Source organism: Dasypus novemcinctus, chromosome 9 (genome assembly GCF_030445035.2).
Source record: "Dasypus novemcinctus isolate mDasNov1 chromosome 9, mDasNov1.1.hap2, whole genome shotgun sequence".
Classification (NCBI taxonomy): domain Eukaryota; kingdom Metazoa; phylum Chordata; class Mammalia; order Cingulata; family Dasypodidae; genus Dasypus; species Dasypus novemcinctus.
Genome location: NC_080681.1, coordinates 12,932,387 through 12,950,760, shown reverse-complemented (window position 1 = coordinate 12,950,760; position 18,374 = coordinate 12,932,387). Strand labels below are relative to the sequence as shown.

Sequence of the window (18,374 nt, the reverse complement as noted above, 5' to 3'; positions counted from 1 at the left end):
TGATGATACCTTGATTTGGACACTTTCACGGCCTCAGAATTGTAAGGCTGTAAGTCAATAAGCCCCATTTAAAAAGTCAACCCATTTCTGGTATATTGCATTGGCAGCCATTAGCAAACTAAAACAATAGAAGTACTGATACACACTTCAACACAGCTAAACCTTGAAAACACTATGCTAAGTCAAAGAAGCCAGTCCACTAAAGAAAACGTATTTTATGATTCAATTTATATAGAATGTCCAGGATAGGCAAATGAATAGACAGACAGTATATTAGTGACTGCCTAGGGGTGGGGGGAGAATGGAATGAGGAATGACTGCTAATTAGTACAGGGCTTGTTTTGAGGCTGATGAAAATGTTCTAAAATTAGTGTTGATAATTGCACAACTCTATGAGTGCAATAAAACACTGAATTATACACTTAAAAAGGGTGAATTTTTATGGTATTTCATGAATTATACTTCAATAAAGCTGTTACTAAAAAAAAAAAAATCTAGGTAATCTTTCCATTTGTTTGACTCCCTTTTAGTATTTCTCATTTACTCTTTCCTATCTAGTTGCCAATGTGTAGGTTTCTTTGACCTCTAAAAACATCCCTTACTTACAGGGATTTGTTCATCACTTTTTATATCTTTATCCTTCTTCCCTTTCTTAATCTCTATTCCTACACCACCACCAACCTCTCAAATCAAAGATTAACCAGATAAAAAATGTTTAACTCTATTAAAAGAGAAACTACACTTTACAATGTTTAAAAACGTGCTAGATGTGGCCATTGTTCAGATCTACTTCTCACACTCTACAGGTGGACACATTTTTCTTTTAAAAATGATTTTGCCTAGGAATGATACCATATCACTTTGAGAAAACAATATATCATAGAATTCCAAAACCCCTTTCTGGATTATATGAAAAAGTTAGCAAAAAAAGTGTTCTTCATGCTTAAGAAATATTTGAATATTTAAATAACTTTGCTGCAACGTATTTTCTTTCATGAAATTTAAAAAACAACAAGAAGATATGGTGAGTAGAAGGAAACTTCATTTTATGGGTAAAGAAACCAGGTGAGTACATATACAAGCCCAGTGGCCAGGCTAAGTATGGAGCAGATATCCTCTCTTGGATTTTAGAATTTCAACAGAACACAACAATTAACTATTGTTGGAGTAACACCTGAGCAATTCAGCTAAAGCTACAAATAGCAATAACAGAAACCTTGCACAAATATTTAAACTTCGGCAATTCTAGTTAAAATAGAAAAATATAAAAAATTTCCTTCCAAAAAAAGGTATCTTTTGTCCTGATACCCCATGTAGATTGAACACAAGAATCTCATGTGAATTAATCTTTTCTGTATCACTTAAATGTTATAATCCACTGATGAAAAACAGGCTTCATATTTAAAGATTTTCAGAATGCATTTATAATTAGCTTATTAATACAAAGGTAACATGAAAAAAAAACCACAGCTGTTTCACTGAGGCCTTTAGCTATATTTTATTATTTCTGGTGCATCTTCTTACGCATTTCTTCAAGAGCTGCTTCTTTCTCTCTCAGCACCTGCTTAAGTCTTCTTATTTTTTCATCTCGAGTGGTTTCTTCTAACTCTGGTGGTGTCATGGGGAAAACATCTTCAGCATAATAATTCTTACTAAAGGAATCATTTTGTTCAAAAGCTGCATTTGAACTCAATATGCCTTTCTGCTGGTTATCATGCATACAGTGTTCTACTTCAGTTGGCTTTTCTTCTCTGGCTTTGTTGCAGCTTGTGAGAATGTTATGCTGTGATACATCTGAAGATGGTAGAACATTGCTAAGGAGTTGAGAGCTGGTGACATTAGTTTCCCCATTTACGACTGTGTTATAAGCACTCTCAGTTTTTCTCTTCTTTGTGCAAACCATCTTCTTAATGGTTTTTGCTTTTCTTTTCTTATCAAAACCCTGTGGCAATGTTGAGAGGATTCCAAAAGAAAAACAAAATATTACTGTCATATATATAGTGTGCTCTCAAACTGAGCAAAGTTTGAAGATACAAATAATTAGCAATTCAACTTAATGAAAAAAGATTTATCAGGATAACTAAAGCAGGAAAAAAATGTTTACCACTGTACCGTACTTAGTGATATTCACCGAGAATAAACTGCTTAATTCATGCTTTCCTGCTAAAGTCAAGAATCAGAAAAAATACTGACCTACCATCAAAATATAACAGCATTTGTGAAGAGTACAAGACATAAAATTAATTTAATTTTTCCTTTTCTTTTCTAAGGTAGGCACATATGGAGAATGTTTTTTGTTTTTTTTTTTGGGGTGCTGGGGCCAGGGATTGAACATGGGACCTTATATGTGGGAAGCTGGAGCTCACCACTGAGCTCCATTGGCTCCTTGTAGAAATTTTTTTTTGGAATCTACCTGATTGGTCTCTGATCTTAAGTTCAAAATATTAAAATATAATAATAATATATTCACAGGTAGGTATGGCAGTAAACAAAGTTAAGGAACATTTCTTTTTATCAATGACCATGGAGGCTGCTTAAAATGTTTGTATTATGAGTAACACTGCAATGAACAACTGCATGTTTATATTTTCCTTACACTTGTATTATTTCTTTTGGATACAGTCTTCAAAATAGTATAACTAGTTGAAAAGGTAGGGCCATTTATTTTCTTATAACTTTATGATGGAAAAAAAATAACCCGTAGGTGAATAAAAACACTTAAAACAACACCTTTAATTAACTGGGGGTGCATTTTACCTGTACATGTATAGTTCTTCTTAATACTGTTTTGGTATAATACATCTATTTTCAATTTTGATGAATACTACCATTTACACTAATGCACAAAACTGAAAAATCAAAACAAGAAAATAAATACATTCATATAATTTTGCAGTACAAGGGACATTTTAAAGTCTATTACCTGTTTTCTCTCTTCCTCTTTCACCATAAACTTGGTCTCTTTGTAAGTGTCACTCTTCACCAAACTGCTAACGGAATTAAAACCTTCTCCAAAGCCCAAAGGGTCAGGAATTCGAGTAAGGCACACTCTTATATCTTTAGTAAGACCAAATATCTTTTTAAATTCAGCATCGGTCTTCAAACATGATGCCTTATTACTTCTTCCTTCAGACTCTTTCTTGTCATATCTTTCTTGAGTACCTCTTTTTAATGTTGATGCCATCTCATTCTGGATCTGGAATTAGGAAAAGAAAACACACAAACAATCCTGCAAATTACTCAAGTTTTTTTTTAATCAGACCAGTATCTAAATGATTAATCTTTCATTAAGAAAACATCATGCTTTAAAATCCTAAATTGTTGAGCTGCATTACCCTTGCCTTACACCTACTCTCTAAAAACTGAATTTAACAGTTAAATTAAAAAATTTAAAATTTCAATCTAATAATTCTCAAACAACTGAAATGAGAATACAGACTAATAACAAGATAAAAAATAATCTACATGACATTATTTGGAAATTGTGGTCTTCTAGGAAAGTCTTATATCTCTAATCAATCTTGTACTTGCCAATCAGAATTCACCTCCTTACATCCGTGGAGTTCAATTAATTTTGTACTGGAGGAGGAAATTCTGACATTATTAAGCAAACCTTCAGGTAAGCAAGGAAAAGGTGAGTACAAATATTTATTGAGCACAGACAAATATATCTTAAGTAGAATAGAAAGGTAGCTATGTGGGTATGTTGGATAATTGGATGAGAAGTCAGAAAGAAGGGCTAAAATAGGAAACTTGTCTACCAAAAAAAAAAAAATACAACAAAAAACAAAAAACAGAAGAAACCCAAGTGACTGAAAAGGCATTTACATTACAAGCCCTGTCCCACCCTTTCCACTACCTCAAAAAATTGCTGATTTTCTCTCCAGCACCAAAAATGAAAACAAAAATAACAGCTCTTTTGTACACATTTCACCGATCTCTTCCTCTTCATAACTAAAAGCTCTTAAATATTTGTTCATGGATGTGTATGTATGTAAATATGTGTATACACACACAATTGTATTAAGTTTGAATATATATTATCATTTTCTAACTTTTCTAAATTGGTTTGCTCTGTGATTTGTTGCGTTTTAAAGATTTGACAAGTGATTCAACAGAAAGATACTGCTTGGAAGCTCCTAATTATACACTTTCTCAAACATTTACTCAGATGAAAGTTTTGATTAATTAAGCATTCATGCGTGTACGGTATGTGTATGATGGGGTGAGGGTGAAAGGAAGAGGAGGTATCACAGATGGTAACTTAACACTGAGAATTAAGAAAGAAAAATTTTCTGTATACATAAAAAGATACCCTGACATGGGACAATTACCTTTGGTTCTTGGTCTCTGAAAACACACTGTTGTGAAGTAACAGTTGTTGCATCAAGAGAAGAACTTATTTTCTCTATGCTCTGGATGACATATCCTTTTCTGGGGGCATTTTGTCCTGTACTAAATCCATCTGGAAAGACTGGTTTTGTGAATAAAGTCTTACTCTGATTTAAGTAGTTAATGGACTGGTTCATATTATGTGGGACTGGGGAAGAAAGAGATGGTTTCTCCACTTTTTTATTCTTCTCTCCCCTTAGGTGGGCTATGGAAGCAAGCTGTGTGTTTGAAAGTGATTTTGTCTCCATCTGGGAAGATTTATTTTTTGCCAAAACAAAATTTACAACCTTTCTAGATATTTCTGTGACTGGACTTTGACTCATTATCTGTGATGTATCTTTTCTTGGTGGAATATCAGGAGAAACAGAATTCTGTTGGTCAATTTGTGATGGCTGAATATCTGACCCCTTTTTAGCCAACAGGTAGACTTTCCCATTAAACATGACCAAAGCGTTTTCTTTAATAGGCATACTTTTGGATTGTGTCCCACTAGGACTGATAGAACTCAATGGTGGCATATTCATAGTATTCTCTCCCAGGCTTTTCCTATCTACAAAAGTTTTTAAAATCTTTGAAGCCACATTATTTGAAGACTTAACAGGAACAAGAGATGGAGTGCAAGGCTGTAGATTTTCTTGAAAAATCCATTTCACTGGAGCAGCTTGAGAAGGCTGACCACTTTTTAATTGTGTCTCTTTTGTAACATTCATTGGAATTTGGGTAGTATTTAATATCACTGGCTTTGCTATCTCTGTAACTGGTTTTGGATAAATGTTTTGTAAGTTCTTGGTAACTACATTTTTCACTGTATTTACAGGAGATACATAAATAACGGTTGGTATTTGGGAGGCCTCTATTGTTCCTGAGGTACTTGTGGCTGCAGCTGCAAGTATCTTTTGCTGAACTGAAGGAGGCAACGACGATGCTGGCACAGATTTCACTTCAGCATGGGCTGGAATCTGTAAATGATGCCCAGAAGGCAAAACTGAAGACTTGACAGTCATTGGCAGACTCTGGGTATTTACTAAAATATAAGATGAATCATTTTGTGTTGAGGAGGGAGGAACAGCATATGTTTGCATAGTAAGTCCATCAAATTTCACACCATGACTCTGGATTTTAGAAACTGATGAGGTAAAATTTTCAGTTCCCACAGAAGTAACTCTAACTTTTTCTGCTGTATCTACTGTTCTTGTAAGAAAATAATTTGAAGAACTGGCTGGCTGAAAAACGGGCAACTGAACTGATGCACTTGTGGAAGAGCTGGAAATCTGAGTCTGAAAGGTAACATGAACTGGGCTTCCTGCATTCCCTTTCAAGGCATCAGACATGACTGAAGATTGAACTAGTGGTATAAGATTTCCAGAGGAATTAGGAATTGGAAGTAATTGCAGAAGATTTTTTCCATCGGAGCCAATCGTCTGAACTACTTGGTACATGCAGCCTGAAACACTTAAAAGAACATTATAATATAAGTGAATAAATACAACATACTACATGGTATATACATTTTATTTAAAAACAAATACTTAAAAATGTTATTTTAAAAATATAAAAAATTATAATAAAAGTATTTAATTTCTCATTGAATTTTCAAAAAGATATATCGTAAAACATTTTGAAGTAAAAGAGATAATAAAAATATGGTCAGCTTTGATTCAGATCTTATCAAATGATTAGGCAATCGATAGGAGAAATTTAATTTATCCTTAAATTAAAAATAGACTTAACATTTACCCTGTATAAAACTATGCCTACTAGAATGTTAGCATTCATCCTTCTCCTTTTCCGTTAATTTCCTATTGTCATCCTCCTCTAATTTAAGTAACTAGGATTCTCATTTCACTTACACTTATGCTTATTCTACTCCCCTCACTCTTTTTTCCCTCCTAATCTGTCCTATCTTCTTCCCACTGACAATGTCTCACAAATTTTGTCAGCCATTCCTCTTGGGCTTAAGACAACTTTCATGGTGACACTTTAGTGTGCCACATTTTAAAATTTATAGACTAAACTGAGTTACTCATGTAGGAACCATTTTCTTCTTTGATTATAGACTGTTTCAGCACATTTGCAGTTTGGTGCTAAATAATCACTTGGTATGATAAAAAGAAATGTATGGCAATTACTTATATTAGTTCTACTGCCTATAAAATCCATACATATAAATAACAGCACCATTTCAACTAAAGAGGTTTCAAAGAACATGAAAGACTTGAAATAATTTTTTTTTTTACCTAGGCAATTGCAATCCTGATGAGCTAATAGTACAGGTTGTTTGACTTTAAGAGAAGCCAATATATTCTAATCTGTTTGTAAAATCAATTATTTGGGGGTTACTTAAATGCAGATACCTCAAGTTATTTATACCTAAAATTCCTTTCATTCCAGGAAAATAGTAAGTTCTCATGGGACTTTCTCTACCTAGATGCTCTTCCCTTACCCAAACCTTCACATAGTTCAAGTCTCTGCATAAATGACATACCTCAAGAGATATATTCTTTGACCAGTTTAACTATCTCTACCACTCTTTAATAATTAATCTGTAATATTAATCTGTACATTTCCTTCATGGTATATATCACGTTATCAACACATATGTTTTTTTTTAACTGGTCTATAAATTGCCTCATGCTAAACTCTGAACAGCACAAGTGCATAGAAATGGTCTCAATTAAAGAAGATCAAAAGAAGAAAAGAATTTAAGGGTAAAAATTAGGTTAACATTCTCAGCAATACAAGGTGTGTTTTTATACAAACAGATTTGTTTTTTAAATCCTTAGGAATTAACAGAAATCAATGCCGAAAATTCTGTGCATCCTAGGAAGTGCTGGAACTCAGTTTTACCTTTCTCTGTCCCCAAATGGCATGACAGTTTTCTTAGAAAAATTTAAAATATACTTCTGGCCACTTAATAGTGTTTCATAATTTATAATAACTTTTTCTTTTTAAGATTACCGGGGCCAGGGATTGAACCCCCGACCTTGAATATGGGAAGCCAGGGCTCAACCACTGATGTGAGAGCCACATCGGCTCCCAGCATCTTTTAATAAATTTAGAAATCTGTAAAGAGAAGCACGAACCCAAAGAAAAGTATAAAACTTCTTGCTTTCAAGGCTTAAAGAAGACCCCCTCCTCACCATCCCATGTTCCCCCTCCCCCAAAGCACATATGAACTGGGATCAAAACTTATTCAACATTAATTTATTAAACAAAAATTTATTGAGTATTTGTTATGGTTCAGGCATCAGGCTCAGTCTGGGGGTGGGGAGGTTGTAAATACAGCACATGGGCCAAATCTCACCCATTGCCTGTTTTTGTGTGGCCCCTGAGCTAAGAGTAGTTTTTATACTTTAAATGACCAGGAAAAAAAAAAATCAAAAGACTATTTTGTGACATTTGAAAATTACTTAACATTCAACTCTCAGTAACCATAAATGAAGTCATATTAGAACACAGACACACTCATGTTTTACACACTGTAGGTGTATGTTTTCATGTTATAATGGCAGAGTTCAGTAGGAACAGCAGAGATCATACAGGCCAAATACCTAGTATTTTCTCTTTACTATAGTAAAAGCTTGCTGGCAATAATAATTGAGACGAATATTATCTGGATGAGTACAAAAATGATTTTTCCTTTTCTTAATATATTTTCTTCCCAAGGCTTTCAAGATATGACATTCTCCTAACCTCCCTAAAGACTTCTCAGTTTTCTTTGCCAAGTCATCTTAACTTGAATCAACCTCTTCTCTTCCTACTATAAACTCCTTCTCTAAATTTCTTTTATATGCATGACTTCAGTTACCACTTATATATTTAACAATCCCAATATCTATATCTGTATTTCCTTTGAGATCCAAGCATTTGTATCCAGCTTCCCTACTGACACTTCCATTCAGAACCTCAAAGGCATCTAAAACTCAACATTGGATTTCTTCCCATCCCCAACTTGCAAAGATTCCTTCTATTCCAGTGTTTTCTTCTTTGGTAAATGGTATCACTGTCTGTATTAGACGGCTAATTCTAAGTAGGTAATTCTTTCTTTCTCACCTCCCATATTCAAGGCATCACAAAATCCTGTTGATATCACCTCCTAAATTTCACATGATCTGCTCAATTCTTTCCAAATCAACCTTCACCACTCTAGTCCAATAAGTATCATCTCCGGCTTAAATAACTATAGTAACTTCATAACTCATCTTTCAGTCATATTTTTTCCCTTTCAATTCACTCAACATGCAAGAGCTGGTCCTATGTCACTTCCCTGCTTAAAAAACTTCAGTGGCTTCTTAAGAGCAGTGAAAGAAAACCAAGGTATTCTGATGCAATGTAAGGAAAAGTGGGTGAATGAAAATTGGGCAATTTTGAGAGGCCAAGTACTTTGACATACACTAGAATTAATGGCATGAGGGTCATTTATGACTTTAATAACAGCAGTTTGGTGGGGAAAGAAGCCAGATTTCAGTTGCTGAGGAATGAAATGAACATGAAGGAAATGAAGATACCAAGTACAACTCTTTTATGAACCTTGACTATAAAGGGGGAAGAGAGACTGGTGAGTAGCTGGAGGGAGAAAGAGAGTATAGCAGGAATCTTTCTTTTTTTCTTTTAAGGCTGTATGAGCTAGAGAATATATAAGTGCTCATGTGAGCTAGTTAGGAGGACGAGACTGATAATAAAGGGGAGAGAAGAATAATCAGTAGTGTAAGGTTTGAGAAGGAAGAAGAAAATGGGATTCAAGTGTAGTGAATGAATCTGAAAGTGTGCTGGAAAAATATCTCCTTCCATTAGAACAGAGGGAGAGATTAGGTACATTTGCAGGTAGGTTTATAACTTTGATGTCAGAAGGCTGAGGTAATTCAGATCTAATGGCTTTTTCTCTATGAAAAAGGATAGGACATCATCTGCCAAGAATAAGAGCAAAAATGAGGGAGAGATTTAAGGAGGATAAAGATTTGAAAGTTTTTGTGAGAGAATAAGCTGACCACAGAAAACAGAAAGGTTGCCAGGCAATGGTGATGGCCCAGGGAGATAGGCAGTGAGTATGAATCTCTTGTGTAGCGATCTGTGTTCTTATAATTTTTCTTTGTCCCACCAGGAATAGACAAAAAGAAAGCAGATAGGTGAGTTCATATCCAAGGCTGGCGTAGCTTCATAAGAGTACAACAGAAATCAAAGAGGAAGAAAAGAATTTAAAGTATTTGATAAAAGCTAGTACAATGATGAAAAATAGAACCTAAGCTGGATGGGAGAGAAATGAAAACATAAATGGCTAAAGTATAGGGAAAAGATAAAGGGATTATTGAACTGGAGGGACAGATAGAGAACAGTCATTCATGGTGGGAGCACTTAAACAAGTAATATAGAAATATAAAAAGTGGTGTTCAGAAAGCAAGATGTCCGAATTACAAAATCTGTTGCTGGAGCAATTTCATCTGATAACAAAATCTAAGGAATAACTACAGAAGTGGATAGCTGAGATAGAATGGAGAATATGCTTATTGGAGAAAAAGATCTTTGTACGAAAGAGCAGACTGACAAATACGTTCTGTTGAAATTAAGCAGGATTGGGGAGAATATTATGAAATAGTTGTCAAGTCTGCAGTGACAGAAAGTAGGCAGATGGTAGCAACTAACCACAATTAAGAATTGATATACCATAAAATTGTCTAGAAGCCCATTCTTTTCTGTAGTCTATTTTCTTTCCTATTATCCTACTAAACCCTCATTCTTAAAGCTTACCATATGCATCAGCACAGTTAAATGTGTGTTCTACCCTCAACTCCTAGGTGGTCTCTACTGCAAGTGACACTGGTAGCTAATTATCCTTCCATCTCAAACCTCTCTCGCATTGTGGTTTGCACTGTATACAATTTATGTTTCTCTTGTTTTTCATAATGCTCCCTTTCTTATTCATTTTCTGCATGTTAGGCACCCAAATGAGAACAGTCCCCAAAGCATTACTCCTGGCTCTGTTTTTCCCTTCAAGACATTCTCTCTTAAAAATTGCACCCATTTACATGGTTTCAAGTATTTCCTTCAATTATCTTTTTTTTTCAATGTTGACTCCCATAGTGATATCCTTTTATTCCTATCCCCTAATATCCACTTAAGTTCCATATTTGTAATTGTAATGGCTTACCAAATACTTTCACATTTAAAATCATCACTTTAAATTCACCAAAATTACTGTCTACAGGAAACTAGTAAACTCTATCCTAACGTTGATAGTCATCTGGCAGCATTATTTTCCCAGTTACCCATGTTTTAAATCACCTAGCCATCTCTGGCTTATTTTTTATTACCCTTCTTATTTATCACATATTCACCAACAGCATCTTCCTTACAGAAGGCAAACATTCAATAAATGTATAATGAATGAATCACCATGCCTATAAAGCTTTCTTCCTTTTTTACATCTTATCCATCTTCTTTCTTCACCACTGCCATTTCTACCATCCTAGACCAGATCCTCATTACTTTATATACTTCATCATCTCATCCCTGTATTTTCCTCTGATGTTTAAACTAGTTTCTCTGACTGCAGTCACTATTTTTAGCAATGTTACTCATACATACTAATAAAGCAAAAATCCACCCAAAGTCTATAATCAACGGTATTTGGTATAATCACATAGTTGTGCACTTATCACTTCAATCGTTATGTGATCACTACTGACTATTATATATCTCTGGCAAATTCACATATTGTTTTCCTCCTGTTATCTACTTGCTCAAAAGGTTTCAATAATTCACCACTGCCAATTCATCAACAGATGAAACACAATCTAGGCCCTACCAATCTCTACAACAGTACTATCTTTAACTTCTCAACATAAAATCTCTGTTCTTGACAGAAAGGTCTCTGCTATTCTAAAATATGCCATATACATTTACTCAAGTATTTTTCAAGTAATTTTTTCTTCTCCAACAATTTAGTTGTGATTCAGATCCTAGATGCCACACGAAATGACTGCCAATAATTTCAAACTCACATTAATTTCTTCCAACTTGGAATCCCTAAAGCACTTCCACTGCTATATAATGTCATTTGCCTTTGATCTATTGGTCAATTAAAAAAATGAGTAAAGTATTGTTTGCTCTGTGAGGCTAACATTTAAGGGAACAGACTATATTATTTATTTTGGAATTATTCCTCCAGTACACAGAATAGGAGGCCCTCAAAAAACATTATATATACATATATACATATATATATAAAGATGTAGCTCTTTCCAATCTCCATTTCAAGTGAAATATCTCAGTGTCTTTTATTGTTTAGTCTTATTTAGTTTGTTTATGTACTTTATCAGTAATGCCTGGCTAACATATCAGAAGCTTCAGAACAGGAGTACTTATGTCTTTATAATCATTTGTTAGGGGCATGTACACACATTAGGCCCTTAATGTTTTAGTTGGTATGGTATTTAAACAAACTACAAGGACTTTCATCAATTTATATACTTCATTATATGAGCCTCTATATTTTTGCTTTACAGAAATATTAATGCATATTGCACAAACTATATTCAAATCCAACACTGGATTTTTTCCCTTTCTTTTCCTTCTTCATTTCCTAATCAGAAAGGGATGAAAAATATACCTGTTTCCATGTAACCATGAATTTCTTAAGAGTAGATTATCCTATTCATATTATATCCTCTGCACCTAAAAGAGTACCTGACACATAGTAGACACTCAATAAATGTTAACTGAATCAGAATCCTATGTTCAATAATAAAAAAAAATCCATGATTACCTGGCAACAAATGGAATGAATTCTAAAATTTAAACGGAAATGAAGACTGCTAAAGAGAAAAGTGATATACCAGAGTCAAATTAATACTTCTTCAATCAATACACATTTTTCAGATCTAGGAGGGATATTACATTTAAGAGAATAACTATGATTCTATAAAGACTCTATTTTCTTCAAGATCATATTCTGCTAGTTAATGACAGAACTAGAACTAGAAGTAGATTCTGCATCCCATGCTCTGATTTATTCACATAGAAAGAATATCTTCAAATGTTAAAGCATTTTAAACCAGCTGGTATTTGAACTGAGACAATATATGGGAAAAATAAGACAGTTTAAGACTTTAAAAGAGAAGAAGGAATATATATATTGAAAGATTATGGGCTTTTAATTCGAGCTCTTCCAGTTACTAGTTGATTTCCTTTGGAAAATGTATTTGACTTTTTGGAACCTTTGTTTCTTTATCTGTCAAATGGGGAAAATAAGGCTTGCTATGAAAAGTAAATAATTGCCTGGAATCGTAACAGGCTCTCAACACATGCTAGTTATCATCTTCCATTAAAATATGCAACTGGTCTGTGGATAAGGAAATGAATCCAGTGAGGTCTTCAGAAAACAAGAACTTTAATAAAAAGGCATATTAAACACAGTGATACTTTTATACAACTTCTGTTACCTTTTACTAGTCTCTTTAATATTGATTTGAGGCATTCACATAGAAACAGAATGATAAAAATTTTGCAGGCTAATTGAAATTTCGTAGATTTTTTCAAAGTGTATTTTTTTTCCGGTAGGAGACCTTTTCCATTCTACTATCTATAACATACATAAATAATATAAATACATAAGTACATAAATAATATAAAAATAATTATGTAAATAATTATAATAATTATTCATTGAGAGACTACAAAGTATCATACACCATACACATCTAATTAAAAACATTAAGTTGAGTATCACTATTCCCATTTTGAAGTTGAGAAAAAAGGCTCAGAAATATTAAATAACTTATTCAATCCTACCCACTTTCTTATACTGACTCTAGCATACCTTCTTCCCCCGCCCCATAATAGGGTCTGAAAAATTCAATTGCATAAACTAAGAGATTATTAAGATTCACAGATTTCTGTAATCTGTATGGTGTGTTTGCTTTTGTCTCTCTTACACACATGTGCGTGCACACACACACACTTATACAAACCACAGTGGCAAAGACAATAAATGTTATACAGTACAAACCAAATGTGCACTGAACTGACAAATACCATCTTCCCAACAAAACCAAGCCCCTTGCTAAAACACTAATTTTAACTCTCCATTTGAGAACAAAAGGGCAAGGGAGGATAGATGCCAACTGCCAATCACATGATGTCCTAAATTTTATTATTGTGGGACGCATTATCACAGGCTTTTATTACAATGCCTCTAAAGTAGAAGGCTCCCAAGTATCTATTTTCAGCTTTGACTCTGCCGATGAGCTTCAGATTCAAATCTCTACTAGCATTCTCGTTGTCTTTCCCATCTCAGTAAATTTACCACTATTCACCCAGAAAAATGGCATAATTGATCTTCTTCTTCATTCTTCAGTGCCAATTTCCTAATGAGGTCTGCCTATTTTTCTTTCCATATTTCTTTCAATCCAATCCATTCAGCTAGTTCAGGCCGTCAAAATCTCTGAAAAGACAACTGAAATAGAATCTTGACCCTCACTGTCATGATTTACCTAAAATGCACAATTTACCATGTTAGTTCTTTTCTTAAAATCCTAATCTCTTTAACTGGGTAAAATCAAACCCTCAAGAGCTATCTACATATCCTTCTTGTAGTCTAGAATCAAGCAATAAATACCAATTGCTTTTGTAATAAACTAGTTTTATGCCTCTGTGGTTTACTCAGCAATTTCAAACTTCTACCAACGCACAATGGATACTCAACTTTGGATGGGTAACTGATACTTACATTTCCCAGAAACCTTTTCTACAATTCTTTCTCTAGTTCCTCAACGCATCATGTGCATATTATCATAAAATTTATTATATCACCTTTCCCCGTAGACATGGCTTTCCATGTTACATTCTTTAGCACAGTCTAGCTTATAGTAGGCATTCAACTCAATTTTTGAACAGTATTGCTTAGTCATGGAACTAGGATATGAACCTAGGTTGTATAACGCCAAAGCTTACTTATTTTCTCCATGCCGTTCTGACTCCTGCTTTACCCTCTGCTAATAAGGCCCAAATCTATATACACTAAATGCATACGCTCACGAACATCTTCCCGATTTTTCCTTTGTACTGTAAATTTAAGTTTGGCATTTACATTTTATGTCCTGACAATTAGAGATACCTTAAACAATAAATATTCTATGTCACAATAATGAAAAATTTCATAAAGGAAAAGCAGTAATTCAAAAAATTCAAATATCTACAGAAAATACGAAAATCATTTGGTCATTTTAAGTTCATGATGAAAATGATTTAGTACCATCAAAAATACTACTCAAAGAATAAGAATGAAAACTGTTTCCAATAAACTAAGGTGCTGACATTAATTACTAAGTTTCCAATAAACTAAGGTGCTGACATTAATTACACTATTTACAAAATTATATTTGGACCCGACACAAATTGTCACTTACAAAACAGAATGGAATAAGCATGCAATCAATAGCCAAAGTTATTAGACAATTTCAGAAAGACACCTATTATATTTTCCAAATATGTGATGTAAAACCTCAGTGATTTCAGGGTGGAAATGCGAAATCAATGCATGAAAAAACAATGCATACATCAAAGAGTTAATGAAGTAGAAATGACTTACAAATATAACACAAACGTAATTCCATTTGTAATGTTTTTTAAGAAATTCCAAAGACAGATGGCCAAAATGAGTGAACAGGATAAAAATGTTAAATAAATACAAATAAAAAGTTCTTATTCTTTACCTATTTCTAAATATTGAAAAAGAATCCAATCCAAAAAGGGTATAAGTCAAGGTAAGACAGATTTCGTCAAAGACAGACGCACTAAAACAAGGCAGAGTTAAGGAGGCATTAAGAAGTTACTCTACTTTTGCACATCTGGACAGGCCAGTACCTCAGCCCTAAACACCATCTCCAACTTCCATCACAAAACCAACATGTACTCACAAAAACGGGCCGTTTTTCGTTGTTGTTACGATTTGAAATACAACGGTTCTTTTCCTCAGCAGTGTTTCAGCTTACATTATTAGTGACCATTTCCTTTTATAATGCTCTACATATCTTTAAAGAATCACTATTATTTACATCTTTATTACAATTAGGTTTTCTATCTATTTAAAGGAAACCTGCATTCCAGGAAAAAATATGTTCTTAAGTTGTATTCTTACAATGTATTAATAACCAACATTTAAATAGTTTTTTAATATTCTTACACTAAGTATTTTACATATATTTCTTTTTACAATCCATATAACTCTAGGTGCTATTTTTTACAGACTGGAAACTGAGGCACAGAAAAATACATTATCCACGCCTCACAAAAAACTGGTAAATTTAGGATTAAACCCAGGTAGTCTGATTTTCTTCAAATACAAATCCTCTTCCATGAGTTTCACAGCTTAATATCCATGCTCTCTTCTTCATTTTCCTTTTCCAGAGACCCATTAACATATCTTTCTCTGATCACTAGCATCCACTAATCAGGAGAGTAGAATTTAAAATATTCCACCTTAGTAAACATTCTAGACCCTTTTCGTTTCATGCTGATTAATATAAAGATTTTCTTAAACTACTAAAATGCTGAGTCTATTTTCTAAATCTACAAATAGGTTTGCCTTTCTAAGAATAAGTACTAGACTCTCCCCCTGTCAATTACAGTTCCTCTACAGACATCCAACGAGAGATGGCAGTCTCATTACACCTGCTCCATATACTCTGCTCCAAAAGGCTGATTTTACATGAGGATTTCTATTTTTATTTCCTATAAAGCTATTATTTGGAAATTTTTAAAGTTCTATTTCCTTATTCTAAACTATTTTTCTTCAGTTTCTAAATTCATATGCTCTTGGCAATTACATACAAATCATATTCTTATTTTCTTCCTCACAAATTCTATTAAAATATGACTATTTTCACTGATGGTCCAAAACTACTAGAGCTGTACTTGCTAATCCGTGCAAATTGCTGCGTATCTTGCTGGGTGTGCCCAAGAATCTTCCAGAAGGATTTGGTCACACAGGAGCGTCGGCCATGTTGATTTTCCTCTCCCGTGGAGATCTACTCTGTCCGCCTATGAAACTTGAGACGCTGGAATCCCGCGGAGCGAGCAGAGAGGCTGACTGCGCCACGCTCTAAGGGTTTACGTTTCCAAGAGGAAAGTGCTCTACGGGCTAAGTGCCAAACTGACGGGCACTTGCCGCTACAGAGGCTCACCCTGCGGGGTGAAACGCATCTGAATTGCAGAACGTCAGGAAATGACGGGCCGAATCGACATCCTGCCAAGAGACAGGGCTAGGGGCGGGCGTGTGGAGGGAGATTCGAAACCGGTACTCACCAGTGCGAGGCGTTGCCTGAATTTTCCTCTGCGGGTTTCAGGAAGACCCTCTGTAGATTATTAGACATTTTAGAGGGGTGGGAAGGGACAGCACATCCAGGAAAGGGGAGGGAGTGTGTAGGGCCGAGGTCCTTAAGGGAGGGAGAATCAGAGCGAGAGAATGTTGGGCTGCAGTTGCCCCGAAGCAACTCTGGGGGATTCGAAGCCAAAAGGAAGGCGACAGCTGGCTCTCCAGAGGGGCGTAGCCTCCGACCACGGAAGGAGGCGGCGCGACTACACTACCGGAAGACCGGAGGCGGATGACGGCGCCGACACCGCCGGTAGACTCGGAGAGACTCGGCCCGAAGTCTCCGCCCCCAGGGTTACGACATCGCTCCTGAGCAACGGGAGCGGGCTCCGGAGGCGTGGCCTTAACGGCACCGCCCCCAAGAAGGGCCAGTTCTGGTGGCGCCCTCGGCTAGCGTAGGTCAGCCGACCCCGCCCCCCGGAGCTGCCAGCGGGAGCAAAGCTAGCCTGGCAGCTTCCGGAATCGTCAGGTCCGGTTGCCAAGGTGAGTGGCTCGCTAAAGCCCCACCCTCATAGCACAATCCAATCGTTAGGGGGACTCGCTATCTCTTCTTCCGGATCAAGTGACGAATCGCAAAGGAAAGTTCTCCAAACACCTACGCAAATTAAAATGTTTCCGGGGTCAATGCTAAGTTTTTTGCCTTTGTGATCGGTGTTAGTGTAAGTTTTCCTTTCCTCCTAGTGCTTGAGGAAATGCTGGCGAACTTTTTGGAGTCCCATGCAGGCACGGCGTGAGAAAACTTTAGACGCCTAACTGGAGGCAGCGCTCTTTTTTTGTTATTTTTCTGAGGGTTTCTCGTTCCTGTATTCTTTCCTGAGGTTTTGCCTCTAGTTTTAACCTAACCCTTCCCTTAATCTCATGTTCCTGCTCCCCTCAAAACCATTATTGATTACTATATAGTTTATTCGTTCGTTCTCTCAAAGTTTCATTGCTGATATATACTTTTTTTTTTTTTTTTTTGCCTGTATCTTTATTTGGCTCTCCAGAGAAAATTTTTTTCATGATTTTCTTGATTCCTGAGGTGCAATCACTTTATCAGAGAAACGGATTCAGCCTCTGGCTTAAACAGTAGAAAGTCTAGCTCAACTAGGGCTAGAAGGAAAGTGTAGTCAGAGTGATCTAGAAGATCCAGTGTCATCTGGTATAGGCAATCCCTGTGTAAACTGGCTCATGCTGTTCGAATTTAGGAGATTGGTGGCCAATGTAATGGTTAATCTGGCGTTTTAAGAATACTGGTTACTCAATAGCTGGTTCTGGTTTCTAATTCTTTTTCACCTTTTGTTATGGATTAACTTCAACTATTTAGTATACTGTGTCTAGTAACTGTTATATTTCTTTCAAGCTATGAATGTGCTCAAATATCTCCCATGCTAAAGATAAGGGAGTGATGAGATCTTGCTGCTCTTTTGGTTCGTCATTCTTTTGTCTGTGAAAGCAAAATTACATGAAAGAATTGACGATTCTTGTTTGATCAAATTTCTCATTCATTGCCTTTTACAATCTGACTTTCCCCCATACCTCCCATATGAATAAGATTGATTGTCACAAAATGGGTTCCCTAGGAAGCACTTTAAAAATGGACTTTGGTATGCAGGAGGATTTTTAGGGTTTAGTA

General features: G+C 35.4%; 1 protein-coding gene and 1 pseudogene across 1 annotated transcript; one reads left to right on the top strand and one right to left on the bottom strand.

Annotated features, from left to right (window-relative positions):
- Window positions 1-1,029: 1,029 nt before the first annotated feature.
- On the bottom strand, window positions 1,030-17,223 carry LRIF1 (ligand dependent nuclear receptor interacting factor 1). The gene is made up of 4 exons (XM_004473062.3): window positions 16,693-17,223; window positions 4,335-5,844; window positions 2,924-3,196; window positions 1,030-1,942 (listed from the first exon to the last, which is right to left on the bottom strand). Exons 1-4 carry the CDS (start codon window positions 16,758-16,760, stop codon window positions 1,502-1,504), a joined length of 2,292 nt encoding a protein of 763 aa, XP_004473119.1. The 5' UTR covers window positions 16,761-17,223; the 3' UTR covers window positions 1,030-1,501.
- Window positions 16,853-18,374, top strand: part of LOC101439965 (protein CDV3 homolog pseudogene) — a 53,111-nt pseudogene continuing 51,589 nt past the window's right edge.

What these genes read in the sequence shown, in the direction of transcription:
- LRIF1 (XM_004473062.3), bottom strand. Translation starts at nt 16,760, where the DNA reads ATGTCTAATAATCTACAGAGGGTCTTCCTGAAACCCGCAGAGGAAAAT. An exon ending in TCAGGCAACGCCTCGCACTG is followed by an intron (nt 5,845 to 16,692) that starts GTGAGTACCGGT and finishes TGTTCTTTTAAG; the next exon opens with TGTTTCAGGCTGCATGTACC. An exon ending in TCAGAGACCAAGAACCAAAG is followed by an intron (nt 3,197 to 4,334) that starts GTAATTGTCCCA and finishes TCCTAATTCCAG; the next exon opens with ATCCAGAATGAGATGGCATC.